Here is an 18,645-nt window from a genome sequence, read left to right as displayed (position 1 = left end):
ATTTTACATATCCTTCCTGCTTTCACCCTTCTTATATTTTATGTTGGAAAGTCTGTAGTGTTGCCTGTGATCCTTACTAAAGGTGGTCTCTGTGACTCGAGTAATTTAAAATAAAATCTGAATCGTTGAGCACTGAGGTGAAAAACAAGGAGATGTACTCCTGGTAGGTACTTACTTGGGGAAAACAGGCTTAACTTGTTTTTGTTGGTTGGTGCAGAGGGTAGGGATGTGAAGGTTTTTTGCTGGATTTGAGCGCTTTATAGATTAAGTCCTTTTCTTTTTTTTGTTTTCCTTTTGTTAGTTTTCATACCTTGGCCCTGACCCTGTCCATAAGCTGCTCACACTGGTGGTGGATGATGGCATTCAGCCTCCTGTGGAGCTCAGCTGTAAGGAGAGGAACATCCTAGCGGCCACGTTCATCCGCTCACTCCATAAAAACATAGGTGAGTTTGGACAGGGATTCTGATGGGGTAGGCAGTGACCCCAGATATCTGGGTGCCTGAGGGTGTAGAGGTGGCCTGCACAGGTGTCTTATAATGAGGCTGTAATCATGATGGGTCTTGCTGCTCCTTAGGAGGCTCTGAGACCTTTCAGGACAAGGTGAACTTTTTCCAGCGAGAGCTTCGGCAGGTACATATGAAAAGACCACATTCCAAAGTCACCCTGAAGGTCAGCAGACATGCCTTGTTGGAATCGGTGCGTAAAGTTTCATCCTTGTCAAAAGTTGTCAAAATTTTCCAACTAGAAACCTCTGTGATATTTGGTTATATTCTGCAGGTTATCTTTTTTATGAAACCCACATCTCTCTCTTCTTTAAACGTATTAAAGACAGTGTTCTATGCATTTGATTATACTGAATTTGGGGCAGATTTGTTGGAGGTATGTTATTGAAAGGAGAGACTAGTTGACACATTGGCTTTAAAATCAGGCTGAACTAGCTCCTGAACAATTTCATGGAACTCCTATTAGTTTGAACTAATCAGATTGCTTCCCTCCTCTTTCCCTTCATTATTTCATCTGTAAAATAAGAAGAGAAAATGCAGACAGATGACTATTTAACTTAAAAGCATTAAGGGCAGGTGGTAAGTTGTTGTTATAGAAGAAAGTTCCTGTTATTGAATCCCGGGAATAGAAGAGCTCTTGTGGGATTAAAAGGAAACGATTTTTGTCGTCACTCTGGCCTGATGGAAAAGGAACACCTGATGTGTGTCTGTCTCCACTACATAGACACTGGCATAGTTCTTACGTTCCTTGAGAATGAGAAGGCCTTGGTCCCTGTCCAGAAAGTGTTTGTGATGTTTAGCTCTGGTAGGTGCTGCTGGAAACCCACCTTCTCCTTGTGGCATGGCTTCCTGTCTGAACCTAGCCTTGTGGCTAAAAATGTCTAGCGGATAGACGGTACTTTACTGAAAACCAAGACTCCTTGGTTCTCTTGCTGACAGCTTACTGATCTGAGCCATTGTTACTTTTTTTTTTTTTTTAAAGGAATTCCTTTATTTTTATTATTTATTTATTTATCTATTTATTTTTGGCTGTGTTTCTGTGCAAGGGCTCGTTTCTGTGCAAGGGCTTTCTCTAGTTGCGGCAAGCGGGGGCCACTCTTCATTGCGGTGCGCGGGCCTCTCACTATCGCGGCCTCTCTTGTTGCGGAGCACAAGCTCCAGATGCGCAGGCTCAGTAGTTGTGGCTCACGGGCCCAGTTGCTCCGTGGCATGTGGGATCTTCCCAGACCAGGGCTCGAACCCGTGTCCCCTGCATTAGCAGGCAGATTCTCAACCACTGCGCCACCAGGGAAGCCCCATTGTTACTTCTTTATTTAAGAGTTTTCTCATTAATAAAATGAGGATTATTAAAAAAAATAAGTTTCAACTTTCCAGTTAGGCAATGGTGTAAATATGAATTAGATTATTTTTGTAATTTTAGATTTCTTCTGGAGATATTTACATTTTAAATATAAAGTGGTAGTATTAAAGCTTATTTATGAGTAATATATTGCCTCCAGGTACTTGTGGTTATTACATGGACAATGGCAATGTTCTTGTGTTTTTGTCTTTAACACCCAAGAGATACCGGCCAGTGTTCTGACAGTTTCCTTTCTTTTTCTTTCACTGCTTTTCAGTCTCTGAAAGCCACTCGGAATTTCTCCATCTCAGATTGGAGCAAGAACTTTGAAGTGGTTTTTCAGGATGAAGAAGGTCAGTTTTGAAATTTCATATTCATCTTTTTTAACTCTCCTTCCCACTCCTCCTTGTCTCCTTACCCCGCATCCACAAAAAACAAAAACAACCCCCCTACACATACTCGCCACCCCTGCCCCAGCTTCTTTTTCCCTGGGAAAAAGAAGTCATGAGTCAAGACAAAAAGGGTGGCATTTACTGGCTAATAGCTTGGTAGACCTTGTAAAGCACATACATACAGGGACTTGGAGGGAGAGTTTGAAGCAGAAGGGCAAAGTAACCTTTGTAGAGAAATGTTGGTTTCCTAGGATCTCTGATCTGTATCCCCACACTAGGAGGCATTAGCTTAGTGATCAGAATACCTTTAATCCTACAGAAAGAGGGGATTTCAATAAAAGTCCATAGCTGAGGTGGGATGGAATGGGGGACACCAAGGTGGTGGAATGCAGGAAGTAAGGATCGGAGAGTATAAAATGATGAATAAATGAACAAAAGTGATAAGAGGTGGTAGGCCAGACTCACTTTTTATTTTTATTATACTTTCCAGCTCTGGACTGGGGAGGACCTCGCCGGGAATGGTTTGAGCTAATCTGCAAAGCACTATTTGACACCACCAATCAGCTCTTCACCCGATTCAGTGACACCAACCAAGCGTTAGTGAGTCTGTGACTTCCGCGTGGGTGGGAGGAAAATGTGGATTGTGTTATAATGAAGAGACTAATAAGAGTTTGAACTAATCAGATTGCCTCCCTCCTCTTTGCCTTCATTATTTCATCTGTAAAATAAGAGAAAATGCAGACAGATGAATATTTAACTTAAAAGCATTATAGTACAGTGGCTATTCTACTCCTTAGTGTTTTAATAATTAAGCCACTTTTCTCAAAGCATACCTGAAGCAATTGAACTCTGTACAAGATCTCTCTTTTTTTAAAATTTATTTTATTTATTTATTTTTGGCTGTGTTGGGTCTTCGTTGCTGTGCACGGGCTGTTCTGTAGTTCTGGAGAGCGGGGGCTACTCTTCGTTGCGGTGCGCAGGCTTCTCATTGCGGTGGCTTCTCTTGTTGCAGAGCATGGGCTCTAGGTGTGCAGGCTTCAGTAGTTGTGGCTCACGGGCTCTACAATCGTTGTGTTGCACGGGCTTAGTTGCTTCGCGGCATGTGGCATCTTCCTGCCAGGTCTTGAACCATGTCTCCTGCATTGGCAGGTGGATTCTTAACCACTGTGCCACCAGGGAAGCTCCTGTACAAGATCTTTGACTAGGTGGAGTAAAGAAGTTAACTTTGGCTGAAAGAAGTTCTGGTTTAGGGAAAAGGCATTATATCATCCAGTGATTAACTTCCGTTTGCAGCCAGGGACGATGAAATAAATATAAGATTCTTCAACTTAATGTAAGTCCATCTTTGCCCTTTATCCTCCAATCACTTTTTTTTTTTTTTAATAAATTTATTTATTTATTTATTTTTGGCTGTGTTGGGTCTTCGTTGCTGCGCACGGGCTTTCTCTAGTTGCGGCAACTGGGGGCTACTCTTCATTGCGGTGCGCGAGCTTCTCATTGCAGTGGCTTCTCTTATTGTGGAGCATGGGCTCTAGGCATGTGGGCTTCAGTAGTTGTGGCACACATGCTCAGAAGTTGTGGCTCGCAGGCTCTAGAGTGCAGGCTCAGTAGTTGTGACGCACAGGCTTAGGTGCTCCGCGGCATGTGGGATCTTCCCGGACTAGGGCTCGAACCCATGTCCCCTGCATTGGTAGGCGGATTCCCAACCACTGCGCCACCAGGGAAGCCCCCTCCAATCACTTTGAATTACTCAGTGGTGGCTACCAAACAACTAATGCCATTTGGATGGGCTCTTTGATCTTAACACTGAAATTCTTGCTCCCTTGGTATAGAGTTGGGGAGGGAGGATCTTCACAGAACTAGGCTTGAAGAAAAATGGCCCAGGGCCTTTTAATCTTTCTCTTTGACAGGTGCATCCCAACCCTAATCGCCCCGCTCATCTGCGCCTAAAGATGTATGAGTTTGCAGGGCGCCTGGTGGGCAAGTGTCTCTATGAGTCCTCTCTAGGAGGAGCCTACAAGCAGTTGGTCCGAGCTCGCTTCACCCGTTCTTTCTTGGCCCAAATCATAGGACTGCGTATGCATTACAAGGTAACTGTTAGGTGTGCATTTTCTACTAAGGCCCCTGGCCATTAACTCTGGAATCTCTCCACCCTCAGCTTATTATTCTTAAGGTTGAAGGGGTAAGTGGTTCCAAGCAGTTACAAATTTCGTTTCTGGGTAAGAGTAGTCATGTTCTGTTCTGTGTCTTTCTGTTTCCTCAGTACTTTGAAACAGATGACCCAGAATTCTACAAATCTAAAGTTTGTTTCATCCTCAACAATGACATGAGTGAGATGGAGCTGGTCTTTGCAGAAGAGAAATATAGCAAATCAGGTCAATTGGATAAGGTGAGAAGGAGAACTGAAGCCTGTGGGTCCCATTTCCCAGCCTCCTCTAGAGCAGGGCTCTCTAGTATAACTTTCTGCAATGATGGAAGTGTTCTCTGTTTGTGCTTTTGAGCACCCAGAATGTGGCTGGTATGACCAAATAACTAAATTTCTAAATAACCACATGTGACTAATGACAACCATATTGGAGAGCATAGCTTTGGGGCATTGCATCCCACACTGTATGGTCTTGGCCTATTTAAGTGGAGCCAAAGACACGTATACCCATCCATCCCACCCATTCCTACTTTCCAGTAGAGAAAGAACTAAGTGATAGTGAAGTGTCACTGCACAAGCAGCTTTGGAAGGGATGACAGTGTCTTTCTTAACATTAGGGGCAGGGATGTAGATGACTCCTATTTTAACACTGTGTGTATATATTTTTAAACTTTTTACTAGAAAATTAATGGCCAAAAGTATTTCTGATGAAAATGTCATTTTGTTTACATACTGAGGTTAAATAATATCAAATGGTAACTATGAAGCTAAAGTTGCAGTCATAAATAATTGAAAGCAAAATAGCGATGACTGAAAATTTGTGATCACTGATAGCACTGAGCTGATAATCAGATACCTTTGTGACCATTGTGGGGATCCCAGCTGATGGCCTTTGCACGTGTGTGGGCGGAGCCTGTCTTCCTGACCCAGCACTGAAAGGTGTCTAGAGTCAGTGGAATACTGAATTAGGGTCCACAGGCCTAGGGGAGTACTGATTTTAAATGGATTTAATATGAATACTAAATCTTAGTAATTTACTACTTAGGCTACTAGTTAGAAATGCTTACACACATAAAATAAAAATATCCAGAATTGTGCACAGTAACAGAAAAAAAGTCTTAACACGTTTAGAGATCCATTGAGAATCCTTGCTCTGGAGCAAAGTTCCGTCCCTACCATGCTGTCATCAGAACCTTAAAATCTGATCTTGTAACTAAATGGAGGCCTTCACTACTCACCTATGAAGACAACCATGGTCATTGTACACAGGTTTTCTGGGGTTGTGGCATTAAACTGTGCTTCAGGGCTTCCTCAAAGCTCCCTTAGGAGTTATTTATTGGAAAGAGTGTGCCAATTCTATTTGAGAATCATGCAGTTCAGCTTTTTCTTTGCAGATAGAAAAATCGGGAGCCCAAATATCTAAGTGACTGAAATCCTGTAGCAAGTTAGTCTCCAAGTATCAAGCCGTGGCTTTTTCCATTGACTCACATTGGGAATAGAAGAATGTAGGGAACATCTGTGCCCATCTTAGAATTTTTGAGACCTGAAAAGACTTCTTCACTACTTATATGGTTTTATTTATTCTCAATTGGCTCAGGGGTTTAAGAGAAGAGGTCAGTAATGGTTCAATTTTGGATCATAGAAATGTTAAAATATTGCTAACAAGGAACCATAATATCTTCCTGTTGCATCACCACTGTTTGACCAGGTCAGAGGAGACTTACTGAGAGACCCACTTCAGAAACAGTAACGAGGAGAATATATAGCAATAGCGGTAGGAAACCTTAAGCTTAGTAACTAAATAAAACCAAGTGTGTTGAAAACCTGAACGCACAGCAGGAACTTGTGACCATGGTGGAGTTCAATAATGCTGTGTTTGTGGGACATACTGGGCAGATGTCATCTTATACCCTCCAATCCACATCCTCTCCCTGTCTTCTGCCTCTTCTTTCAGGTCGTAGAACTTATGACAGGTGGAGCTCAAACCGCAGTCACCAACGCGAATAAAATCTTCTATTTAAATTTGTTGGCCCAGTATCGGCTGGCCAGTCAAGTGAAAGAGGAAGTGGAACATTTCCTAAAAGGTGGCATCCTGTCTACTCTTGGCTTTGAGGTGAAATTACTTGTATCCATGGTGTGGATATGGCTTTAACTTGGCTACTTTGTTTCAGGACTGAATGAGTTGGTCCCTGAGAACCTTTTGGCTATTTTTGATGAGAATGAGCTTGAGGTAAGTGCTTACAATTGACACCCCCTATTCTTGGCTTGCTTTTTATTATGCCCACAGGAACTGGATTACTGCACCTTCTGTTATGAGATGCAGTAGGAAAGCCCTTTAAGAGTTGGTTTTACTTTTGTCACTCTTCCATGCATAGACCCCTTCTCCAGCTTTTAAAAAATTTGAATGTGAAAATTAGGAATCAGCAAATCGCTAATTATGAATAGTAATAATTAATATTTATTCATCAAATATTATTGATACTGGTCAAGTAGTAAAGAATGTTGGTATCCTGCACAGTCTTTGTAAATCCTATGACCTTTAAAGTTGATTTAAGGGAATAATAGAATTTATTTGTTCAAGAGACTGTTTATTGAGGGTCTTCTATATGCCATGTGCTTTTGAGGAACTGGGGAGCTAGGAATGAATAAGACCAAGTCCCTGTCCTCATAGAGCTACATTCTAGTGAAGGAAACAAACCAAAAGATGTGATGCATTTCACAGCTTTGTGTTACAACACTATGTAGTTAATATATACTTATTTTAGATCCTGTAACACCCAAAATGTGGCTATAAGATGGTAAGTACCTTGCTATAATTAGCAAAATTGAAGTTCCGTGAACTTCAGGTATAGACAAAAAATAAAACCAGCTTGCTTTTACCTGCTGCTCACAGATGATACACACAATGCAAGTTACTAGCTTTAGCTTTAACTTCCCGTAGCCTTTATGAGGGGCATGTTTCTATAAACTATTTCCTATAGGGAGGAAGTTCTTCTTTAAAAGTGGGGAAACAAAAGTAGTTTCAGGTAGTCTTGCACAGTTTTTATTCTTATTAAATTGAATTGGCTTTGAGAACAAGAATCAAAGTCTCATGCAATTTTCAACACGTTTTGTACCTTTAGATATGAAATCTGCATAATGAACTCTCCATCTCTCAGCCTGAAGTTTCTGACAGACCTGTCACCTCTTGCTGTCATTTTCTGGGCTGAGGAACAGCTTCTGGTGTAATTTGTTTTATCCTGAAGCAAAGCATTTGTAACAATTCATAAAGTGCATAGGAGGAAGGACACAGTCTCTCTTTTTTTTTTTCATGTAATGTCTGAAACATTTATATTAACATATTTCCATACAAATAACCCAATGAAAGTTTAGTATTAGTTGTTTTGTTTGTTTGTTTTTTTATACTGCATGTTCTTATTAGGCATCAATTTTATACACATCAGTGTATACATAGGACGCAGTCTCTTAACGGTTGTTCCCCATCCTGCTCGTAGTTACTCATTAGCTTAGCAAGTTCTTTTTGAAGGAGCCAAGCTTCTCAGGCTTAATTTGGGCTTTTCTTTTCTTTGATTAGGTTGTTTCATTCTTTATAGCTATTGGATGAGTACTTAGAGTCTGCTAAGTGACTTGCTGGATCTTGAACCAAATTAGGACATCAACAAGATGTTTAGGGTTCTGATGTCATTAACGTTCTCATTTTTTGGCATTCTTTTTCATTTATCTGATCAAGTAGAGGCAGGCCTGAAGGGACGGTAGTAGAAGTTCAATCCAGAAAAGAAGGATGGATCCTGGGAAAAAGGAAAGGCCATCTAACAAATTCATAAATGGGGCTGGGGGTCTTCATGAAAGGGGAAGGGCCTGCTTTTTCCCCTGGTATTCCCAGGCCACATCCAGAGCAGACTGTCAGTAAATACTTGGTTCCCTTTCTGTCCTCTGTTTCAATTCAAAATAATATATAGCAGCAGTTCTTAATTAGGGGTGCGCATCAGAAGCCCTTGGGAAACTTTTTCAAAATACACAAGCTTGTAACCTGTCCCTAGAGATTCTGATTCAATAGGTCTGGGGTAAGGCCATAGGCATCTATCTATCTATCTGTTTCGTTTTTTTTTTAAGCTGTGTGATTTTTACCACACTGGTTAGGAACCATTGGCCTATTATAATTGATTTTCCTAAAGCAGTATTCTGGCATTATGACCTCACCTTATGTCTCTTTCTTGGTGTTTTCTGTATTCCACATTTTGCATGTTAACATATTTTGGCCTTATGGTGGGACTTTGTCCCTCTGACTATCCTAGTAACACCTGACTATTCTCCAGCTGCTGATGTGTGGGACTGGGGACATCAGTGTGTCTGACTTCAAAGCCCATGCGGTGGTCGTTGGTGGCTCATGGCATTTCAGAGAAAAGGTAAGTGGGCCAAATTTCTTTTAGTCGAATTTGTGCTGTCTTGTAAGGAAAAAGTTTCAGAAGGAAAAGGTCGAGTAGTCGGAGAAGCAGACATATCAACTGGGAAAAAGTGATATATGTGGGAAAGGCAGGTGGTCATCCAGGCAGACGGGAACCCTGGACCCTAAGGGCTGTCATGCTGCTGCCACAGAGGCAGTACATTGGAAAGGCAGAGAAACAGAACCAAGTAATCAGCGACTACCCTCCTGACCGTGTAACAGTATCAATTCCTTTTAAAGAGGTTGTCGACTCTAGCCGTTCCTACCTGCGCGCAGTAACTGGGGCCCACCCCCACTTCAGGATATCCTGTTCCTTCCCCCAGGGGTCAACTCCTAAGCTGCACGTAGGTGTGACCCCAGCCTTGTGCTCTCCCTGCCAGGTCATGAGGTGGTTTTGGACCGTGGTTTCCAGTTTGACGCAGGAGGAGTTGGCTCGGCTGCTTCAGTTCACAACAGGCTCGTCTCAGCTACCGCCTGGAGGCTTTGCCGCCCTCTGTCCCTCATTCCAGATTATTGCCACCCCGACCCATAGCACGCTACCAACTGCACACACGTGGTGGGTATCTGACTGCCTGGTGCGTGCTGTCACGGGGGATTATCTTTCCAGCCCTTGCCAGTGTTTCTGGTGGTGTGAGTTAATCACTTCTCTCCCCTTGGCCTTCCAGTTTCAACCAGCTGTGCCTCCCTACGTATGACTCATATGAAGAGGTGCACAGGATGCTGCAGCTGGCCATCAGTGAGGGCTGCGAGGGCTTTGGCATGCTCTGACCACTCTCGCCATCCACTTGGCTCCCGTGCTTTCTGGAGCATCCGAGTGCACATAACAGACATAACCACTGACCCTAGCATACACAAAACCATCAGCCAGAAGCTGCTGCGTGCTCTCCAGTGTCTGGAGTATTCAGTCACCTACAAGCCTTGTCCTTCCCTCGCCCCTTCCTTTCCCATCTCCCCCCCAGGCCACTTTGGCAGGTACATAATCTGAGCAACTCGCTCAGTCACGAGAGGAGGGCCATGCCACTGTGCTTGCACTTGGTTCTTAGAAGCTCTCAGTAGCTGGAGTGGCACTGGACTACCTCTCATGGTGACTGATAGCACAAAAGGATCTTTTCTGTGGTGTCAGAACTGGAAAAGGAGCTTTCCTTGCAAGCGTTTCTGGAAATGATCATTAATCCACAAAGAAGAACTCCCTAATAAGCTTTTTCTTGACTATGAGCCTGTGAGATAGACAGACCTAAGAATGTGAAAGATAGCTGGGCTGTTGCCTCCAGTGCTGAATGTGATTCTCCTTTAGGCTTATGGGGCACGTCTAGGCACGTGGCTGGCTTGAAGACTACTGATGCTTGTCCCTGAGTTTGTTCTTTACACTGAGGTGTGGCTGGGCTCGGCCACTTACCTCCAGCTTATGCAGTCTGCTAAGAGCTGAAGATTCTTTAGATTTCTACTGAAGAAAATATTGGAGCAAGAGATTGGGACAGTACGATAGCATGCCACCGATCCATGGTTCTCTCTTTGCTTGGTGTTCCCTGGCAGCACTAAGGCAAGGGAAAAGGAATCAGTAATTTAATTGCTTCTCACAGGTCCTTAGGGCCAGGACACAGGGAACACACATAGAGGAGATACATCAGATGATAAATAAACACCTAGCTGTCCCAGTTACTTCCTGTCACTCCATCAGTTACCAGCAAGGGCAGCTAAGGAGGGAGGAAGATAAATTAGGTTCACTGTTACGTGATGATTGAAGAGAACCTGCAGCTGTTTCTTGGAAGATGACAACAACCTTTTTCATTACGATTTGAATGAAGACGTTTTCAAGACTCAGAATCTCATTGAATTCCCAAATTTCTGTTTCTAAGAAGGCTTTGCTGCAAGCTACCATTCCCAGTGGGGCAGTCGACTCAGAATATTTACAAGCCATCTTTATTGCCAAAACCAGCAAGTACAAAGAGTCCAGAGATGAGGCGGGACTTGCAGCAGAGCCTTGGCCTCCTGGAAGCACGTCTGAGCCCTCCTGTTCCCAGAGATCATGAGGAACAAGCCTTCCTGAGCTGCTACAATTCCTGCCTGACCTCACTCCTTCGCAGTTGTCATTTGTCCTTCTTGGCATGGGTGCTGACCTCACTCATCCTTGGGGTCTAGGATCCAGCATCAGGGCCTCTGTACCCCAGGGTCCTCCATGCCACACGGTCACTGCTCTCCTCAGGGACCAGGACAAGGTGCTGCTGCCTGCCCCGGTGTTTTCCTATGGGATATGTACAGGCAAGTTTCATCATCCCCCGGGAAACATGATGCTGCCCCTCGGGCCCAGAGAGGGTTTCCAGCTGGGGGGCACGTGGGTTGGTTCTGCTGTCTTTGGCTGTTGTTCCTCTTCTGGATTCTGCATTCTCCTCTCCAGAGACTCATGTTGGAGCTCAAGTTGATTTTCTTGGTTAGATCTGTCCTTTTAAGCTCTAGTCATAGCACTTTTCAGAGCATCCTGGGTACCACTGCAGCCCAGCTGCGTCCTGCAGTGGTCCTTAGCCCCAAGGTCTTTGTTTAACAAAACCCTTTGGTACTGTTGTGGTTTTCTGTTCTTCTGGTTTACCCTGTCTCTCCTAACTATTCAAAAGTATCTGTGCTCTTTAGGCCTTTCCTTTGACCTTTTTTTCTAATCCTGCTTTGGAACTAGCCAGTGTGGGGAGAGGTACACCATGTTGGAGAGAAGGAAGAGTGTCTGTTACTTCTTGAGCAGTTTTCTATTCACGTTTCTTATTTTGGCCAGTTGTTTTATTTATGCCCTTGTGACCCAGATGCTTGGGGAGCCAACTAACCTCCTGGCCTTTAGTCTCTTCAAAGGAGACCAGGCACCAAGTGAACACCAAGGAAGATATCGGCATGTTTCTAGAACTTCAGCAGAGACCAAGCCCTGCTGCTGCAAATTTGTCAGGCCAGACAAAAGGGCCAGACAGTTGCAGCAATAGTGTAAATATTTTGTACAGTAAATAAATGAATGTTTAAAAGGACTAAGGAGCAAGTGACTGCTTTACGTGATGATTCAGGGCTTAAATTGGAGGTGGGGAAGGAAAAGAAAAATTCAGAAATGTTTTTGCATTTCCCCAGTAATGCCTTCAGAAGCAGTCAGCTTGGGCTTCCCTGGTGGCGCAGTGGTTGAGAGTCTGCCTGCCAATGCAGGGGACGTGGGTTCAAGCCCTGGTCTGGGAGGATCCCACATGCCGCGGAGCAACTGGGCCCGTGAGCCACAACTACTGAGCCTGTGCGTCTGGAGCCTGTGCCCCGCAACAAGAGAGGCCGCGACAGTGAGAAGCCCGCGCACCGCGATGAGGAGTGGCCCCCGCTTGCCACAACTAGAGAAAGCCCTCGCATAGAAATGAAGACCCAACACAGCCAAAAAAATAAAATAATTAAAAAAAAAAAAAAGAACTTCCCCAAATTCTGGCAATCTTTAAGCTAAAAGAACTTCCCAAATTTAAAAAAAAAACAAAAACTTGGGGTTGAATATACTCCCAGAGCCCTGGCCTGGCCCAGGCTTTCTTGCCCTTTCACCCTTCCCTGATTGCTGTCCATGGTGCCAGGCAGGGCCACAGTGCTTGCTTGCACAGAGAGCCAATGGCTGGGACAAGCAAGTGCTTGTGCCCAGCTCCAGAAGAAGAAACCCGTCTGGCAAAAGTAGAGGATGTCTGTTCTCATCAGTCTTTTAAACATTAATTAGTTGTTGTTTTACTACATAAGAGACTCAGTGTAGAAAATTTGGAAATTAAAAAAAAGTACAAGAAAAAAAGTTACTTGCCATCCAGAGGGAATAACACTTTGGTGGATGGCCTTCTTATTTGCATATAATCACACATGTATTTCTCAATGTGCCCTTGACCCTCCCACAAAAGTTTGCATATGGCAAACAAAAACCCTGTTCCACAAAAGTTTTTGGGTGGTAGGCGGGACCAATTCTTTTCTAACCACAGATAAGCTTGGCAGAAAGAGAAGACCAGACCTCTGATTTGGGCCTTGTAGGAAAAGTGTTAGGGACCCTGACTTTCTTGGGGAAGTAATCATGGTGTCTTTGTGCATTGGTTCCCATTCTGGAAAATCAAAACAAAATCCCCTTTATAATTGTTTTTCTTTTTGTTTTGTTTTTTGTCATTTTTTGTTAGTTTTTGTTTGTTTTGTTTTTTTTGGCCACGGCGTGTGCCTTGCTGGATCTTAGTTCCCCGAGCAGGGATTGAACCCTGACCCAGCAGTGAAAGCACAGAGTCCTAACCACTGGACTGTCAGGGAATTTCTCTGTAATAGTTTTTAAAATACAGATTTTTTTTTCTCCCCACCCCTACCTCCCAGACCCAGTGGATTGGAATCTTAACTTTAAAATTACTCCTTTAGAGTTCATTCAAGGTACTCCCACCTCATCAAACTCCCTTGAGTGGTATGAGATGTCTTAAACACACAAAACAAAATTCTGTCCCTCCACAACTTTACACTTATAGGTTATTTAACAGTCCTATATCATTTACACATGCTGCTCTTGTAGCTTTGAATGGGTCACTATGAACATTCGTCACTGAGTGATTTCATCCCATCATGCAGTTATTCATAAGACTCAAGAGGCTGGTAGAATTGTTCTTGAATTAACACAGTAAAATACTGCCTTCAGCTTCTCATGCACTGTTACCTTCAAGCCACTGCAGCTCAAGCTCTGAGACCTCTGCCCAGCTACACTTCTCTTAGGACACAGTAGAGGTTCTCCAGCAGGTGGCTTGACCAGAGGGCTCCTTAGCTCTGCTTTGGCTTCACTTAGGCCCTCAAGCGTAATAGACCAGCTCCAGGTATCCTGTAATTCTTTCTTTTAAAAATGAATAATTCCTTTTTTCTTTTATTTTGAGATGAACATACTAAAAAAAAAAAGGCATACAAGCATGTACAATTTAACAAATAATTATAAGGGAAGCGCACATGTAACCACTATCCAGGAAAGAAAGAAAACATTATAGCACTGCAGAGCAAGTCTCCTCCCACCCTTCTAGAGGTAGCTTTTCCTGACTCTTAGAATAATTGTTTCACCAGTTCCCTTTTGAAACAGCCTGCCCTAAAAAATCACAGTGGGGAGGGGGAAAAAAGAGCCCATGTGATCTCATTTATTTATTTATTTATTTATGGCCCCATTTATTTATGTTGGGTCTTCGTTGCTGTGCACAGGCTTTCACTGCTTTGCGGTGAGCAGGGGCTACTGTTGCAGTGTGCGGGCTTCTCATTGCAGTGACTTCTCTTGTTGCAGAGCACAGGCTCTAGGTGCGCGGGCTTCAGTATTTGTGGTATGCAGGCTCAGTAGTTGTGGCGCACAGGCTTAGTTGCTCCGTGGCATGTGGGATCTTCCCGGACCAGGGCTCGAACCCGTGTCATCTGCATTGGCAGGCGGATCCTTAACCACTGCACCACCAGGGAAGTTTTAAAAGTCTTCTGAAACCATTGTTGCCCCATGAGAATCTAGTTCCCATTCCTGATGCTGAATCTGAGGAATCATATTCAAAGACCACCACGTCTCTCTGCAGAGGTTTTTCCCCAGATATCCTAAATTGGATATTCCTTTGCTTTTATACTCTGAAGAGGTTTTATGGATTGATCTAATGTGATCATGATTCTCTTTGGTGGTCAGCAGCAGGTTCTTGAGTGTAGTAGTATTGAAAATGACTTGGTACTAAATTGTCCCCCAAATTGTGGGATGGGCTAGTATTTCTGATTCAGAGTACTGAATCTGTGCACCTTCTAACAGAAAGCCATCCCAAAGTTCTTGGAGAGCTTAGGTTTTTGCTTGGAGTACAAAGGGAGGGGATTTAGAAATCTGCAGAGGCTATGGTGATGATCTTGGTCTGTATGTGATAGAGAGGTGCTGCTAGTTGGGATATGCCTTGCTACAGATACCTTCCTCACCCCCCAGATGAATTCACTTAACGTTGCTTGTATATGAATACTTTGTGGTGGCCACAGCAGGGACCTGGTTCGCTGTGGTGAACTCAGGTGTGGTCTCTACAAGATGCTCAGTGAATTCCTGGTGAGGAGATGTAGAGGACACAGTCTCTTTCGAGAAGTCAGAGGAGTGATAGCTATAGTTCTTTTGATATGGCATCAGAGGTGGCCTTAGCAAAGTTGTCCAGGTTGTCAGTAGGGTCCTGGCTTGTTAATACCAGCCAGCAGCCACAGCTTCTTAAACACAAGGTGGAGATAATGTTGATACGTCTAGGGGCAGGGATCAAACACACTAGCACAGAACCAGAGCATCTAGTCACCTTGCAAGAATAGTAGGAGGCTCCCCTTGTAGTCTTCCTTCAGGGAGATGATGGATAATTTATCCAGGATGAAGCCTGTGGATATGGTTGCTACTTCCTTGCAGTCCCCAGTTAGCAGGCCAGCACGGCCTTTGTAGTCTTTGATGGCCATGAATGCCTTAAACCATGTTTGGCTGGCCAACCAGGCAACTTTCCGAGTGAGCAAGGTCTTAGGACTTCATCTCTTAGGGGTGACTCTAGGAAGAAGTCACTCGAGCTAGGTGAGGATATAAATTTCTTTTGCAAACTTCATTGTGTCCTAAACCAGGTGGCTCCTCCTGATGGCAGGAACCTACTTGTATCCTATGTTTCTGACTCCAGAGCCCCTGGGCCTCCAGCCTCCCCTGCAGGACAGGCATCTCCTGTCATTTGGCCTTTTCTAAAAGAAGATGCCCTTGAATGCTTTTGCATCAAGTGTGCAGAATGGAACCCTCAAAGGGTAGAGAGCCATGAATTGATGAGCTTGAACGTTCATATTTTATTTTTAACTCCCACGGTTCAACCTTGGGCAAGACAATCTTCTAGTATTAGTTTTCTGACCTGCAAAATGATGTTGTTAACTAAAGAAAATTGAATAATAACTTGGAGCCCTTGGAAAAGTTTTCCTATATATAGTATGTGTGATACCATATTGATTGTGGCTTAGGGCCCTGGTAATTTCCACAGCAGGAGACTCTATGGATCTGGAGGCAGTAGGGGATGCTAGAGTGGATGACTGGCATGGGGTGGGGCTCTTGCTCCACCTTGCCATGTCCAGGCAGGCCAGAGAGAATGGGTATTCAGGACACCTAGTCCAAACACCTGTGAAGAAGACCCCAGGTCAGAAGAGACCACCTCTCTCTTCTTCATGTGACCCTCCAAAGGCCAGAGGAAGTATTTGAAGGGACTGCATCTCAAGCCATGTCATGTGGTAGGCAACCTAATACCCTTGACTTTCCTTAACTCACCTGATCACTGAATCATAATAATAGCTACCAATTTTTGAGCTCTTCCCTTATGCTAGGAGCTTTAATATATATTGTCTCATGTTGACAATGACCCTGCAAGGTAAGTCTTGTTTTCTCCATTCTACACGAGACACAATTGAGACTCAGAAAGGATAAGTAGCTGCCAAGGTTCCTTAGCTAGTAAGTGGCAGAGCAGTATTTGAACATGGGTCTGTTTTATGTCAAAGCCCGAACTCTTTCCACATTGCTGGTTTGTCTCTAGCCGGTTAGCTTAGACTAAGAAACAACCCAGGCACTGGGCCACCTGTGTTCACTGACTCTGTCTCACATTCACTTGGTGACACTGTGTGACAGATGAATACTTTACCTTTGTTTACCTGTCAGTCATTTGAGGCTTTGGGGTTTATGAGGAGAAGGCCCTATTGATTCAGCATAGAGAGCTTCTAAGAGATAGAGGTATTGGCAGTAGCTTTAAAATTTTTTTGCGTAGAAAGTTCCAAAGAAAACCAGCTAATGACTTGAGTGAAGTGACTTCCAAGTTTAAATGAATCCTGCATAAAGTGTACAAGACACCCTTGAGGATATAACTGAGGAAGAATATCCTGAAATTTTAATATCCCCACTTTGGTTGAAAATCCATAGGTTGCATGCAAATGAAATACTAGAATGAGGTCCGACATGCTACCCGATATCCTGATGTTTATCTCTGGTAACTAAGTCTGCAGAAAAAGACTCATTTAAATAAATCTTTTGTCTCTAGACTCTCCTCACATGAAACGCAGCACTGTTTGGCATAGGCCAAATCTCTGGTGGTTATCTTGCTGAGGAAGTAAACATTTTCAAGAATGCCAGAGTTAAAGGGAGACACACACCTCAAACAAGACTGACTCTATTGGAACTATAAACATAGTATCTTCTGCAGGGTGAGGGGTCCTGTGCCTCTCTAGGGTGAGGTCACTGTTTCTGTGGATTTGCACATGGAGGAGTCTTTCTGAATCTTCCCATCTTTTGATGGACCAACAGTGTTCCCTCTCTACTCAGAACTCCCACTCGAAGGAGTTGCCAAGACAGTCTTCTGTTTGCCCATTAGCAGAGTCAGGGATATCAGTATTTGCAAGCCAGCTGGAGAGCCTTTGATGGTGTTGAAAACAAAATGTTGTGTTATTATGAAAGAGGAAGATTATGTGTGTGTCATCATTTTGTGCTAGTTCTCATAAACCCTGGTCTAATCCTACTCTCAAGTTGTCATTTCATTTCCTATAAGTGTACCCCTTGCCCCCACTACCAAAAAAAAAAAACCTGATGTTTCTGTTCCATCACTGGGTTTATGGCCTCCCTTTTCCCTTTAGTTCTTTGCATCTCTGCATTTCAGCAAACATCTGTGGATCAGGCACTATGCAGGGAGCTAGGGACACAAGATAGAATGTGATCCCTGCTTCTGAACAGCTCACAGTCTCATGGGGGGAGACAGACACATAAACGATGCATTTTCCTTAGAGTTTCCTTCCCCCAAGGCTTGAGCACCCAAAGCCATCACCACCTACCCCCATAGTTTCTCCCATTCCTGTTTAATCTGGTGGTGGGGGGGGTGTGTGTGCATTTCTCTTTACGCATTTAGAGATTTTCCAAAGGATAGAGTAACAGCTGCAAGTGAAATTTGTTGAGCTCCTTACACATATACAAAGGGAGAGAAGTTAGTCTCCCTGTTGATCTTCAGAGAAGCAAGAACCCTTGCAAAGATGGATTCCAAACCAAGACCCAAGGAGCAAGCCCCTAACTGTGCCGTAAGTAGGCCATCACGCCTGAGCCGTTCCCAGGAAAGGGATGTCCATCATCTTAGGACCCCACTCCCCCTTTAACCTTCTCTCCCAGACAAAGCAGACCTGAGGTGTTGGCTTCGGCAGCAGGGGACTGGCTAGTAGCCTGCAGATCAGTGAATGAAAGTAAAATCTTGAGTGAATGGGGAGAGGGACGTATCTCCAACACTAACAGCAATCAAAGGGTTCCTACTATGGTCAGAATAACTAGGGGGTGGCAGAGGAAAGACAAAAAATAATGTTATTTCCCAGGAAGCAAGAGGCGTGAAGAGGCAAACCAATTTCACGAGTAGCCATGCAGTTGGTTGTGGCCACTACAGGTGGAAACACAGCTTCACTCCAGTTTCCCCTGAAGTTTCTCAAACCCAGGAAATTGGAGTCCTTGGTCATGTCTTTGTAGTGTACTGCAGCTGATGCTTAGTCATCTCTGTGGTTTGGGCAGATCTTAAAGGTGATCCGCCTAGCTTCTGGGCTGGATCGCAGCTGGATGATGGGCCATTGCCTTGAGGATAACTTTCAGGCTGCTTTTCCCAGAGTGATTTCTCTGATACCTTGTCATGGTAATGCCAGGCTGCATCTCCTCAACAAGTCAGAGCAGCGGAATTACACTTGGGTGTTCTCCTATAATCTGACATTTGCTATCCCAGTAGGGGTAGACAGACGTGTTGTCGGATCCTGGCAGGCTCATGTGTGCCGCTCTGGGGAGGTCTGGAGGTGGGTGTGGGTACTGCAGCAATGCATCT

At 44.0% G+C, this 18,645-nt stretch overlaps 1 protein-coding gene across 3 annotated transcripts in view; it reads left to right on the top strand.

Moving 5' to 3' along the window:
- The window catches only part of AREL1 (apoptosis resistant E3 ubiquitin protein ligase 1), a 48,609-nt gene extending 31,290 nt beyond the window's left edge, over positions 1-17,319 (top strand). For all 3 annotated transcript variants that reach the window (XM_028167078.2, XM_028167077.2, XM_028167076.2), the window contains exons 10-20: positions 302-443; positions 575-696; positions 2,120-2,195; positions 2,725-2,834; positions 4,145-4,324; positions 4,498-4,623; positions 6,335-6,464; positions 6,552-6,610; positions 8,697-8,786; positions 9,205-9,380; positions 9,490-17,319. In XM_028167078.2, the coding sequence (XP_028022879.2) occupies positions 302-443; positions 575-696; positions 2,120-2,195; positions 2,725-2,834; positions 4,145-4,324; positions 4,498-4,623; positions 6,335-6,464; positions 6,552-6,610; positions 8,697-8,786; positions 9,205-9,380; positions 9,490-9,592 (1,314 nt within the window). In that variant the 3' untranslated portion in view covers positions 9,593-17,319. The remainder of the gene's footprint in view (positions 1-301; positions 444-574; positions 697-2,119; positions 2,196-2,724; positions 2,835-4,144; positions 4,325-4,497; positions 4,624-6,334; positions 6,465-6,551; positions 6,611-8,696; positions 8,787-9,204; positions 9,381-9,489) is intronic.
- Positions 17,320-18,645: the final 1,326 nt, after the last annotated feature.

Source organism: Balaenoptera acutorostrata, chromosome 3, assembly GCF_949987535.1.
Source record: "Balaenoptera acutorostrata chromosome 3, mBalAcu1.1, whole genome shotgun sequence".
Taxonomy (NCBI): Eukaryota; Metazoa; Chordata; class Mammalia; order Artiodactyla; family Balaenopteridae; genus Balaenoptera; species Balaenoptera acutorostrata.
Note: the sequence above shows the minus strand (reverse complement) of the source record. Positions and strands in the feature narration are given on the sequence as shown.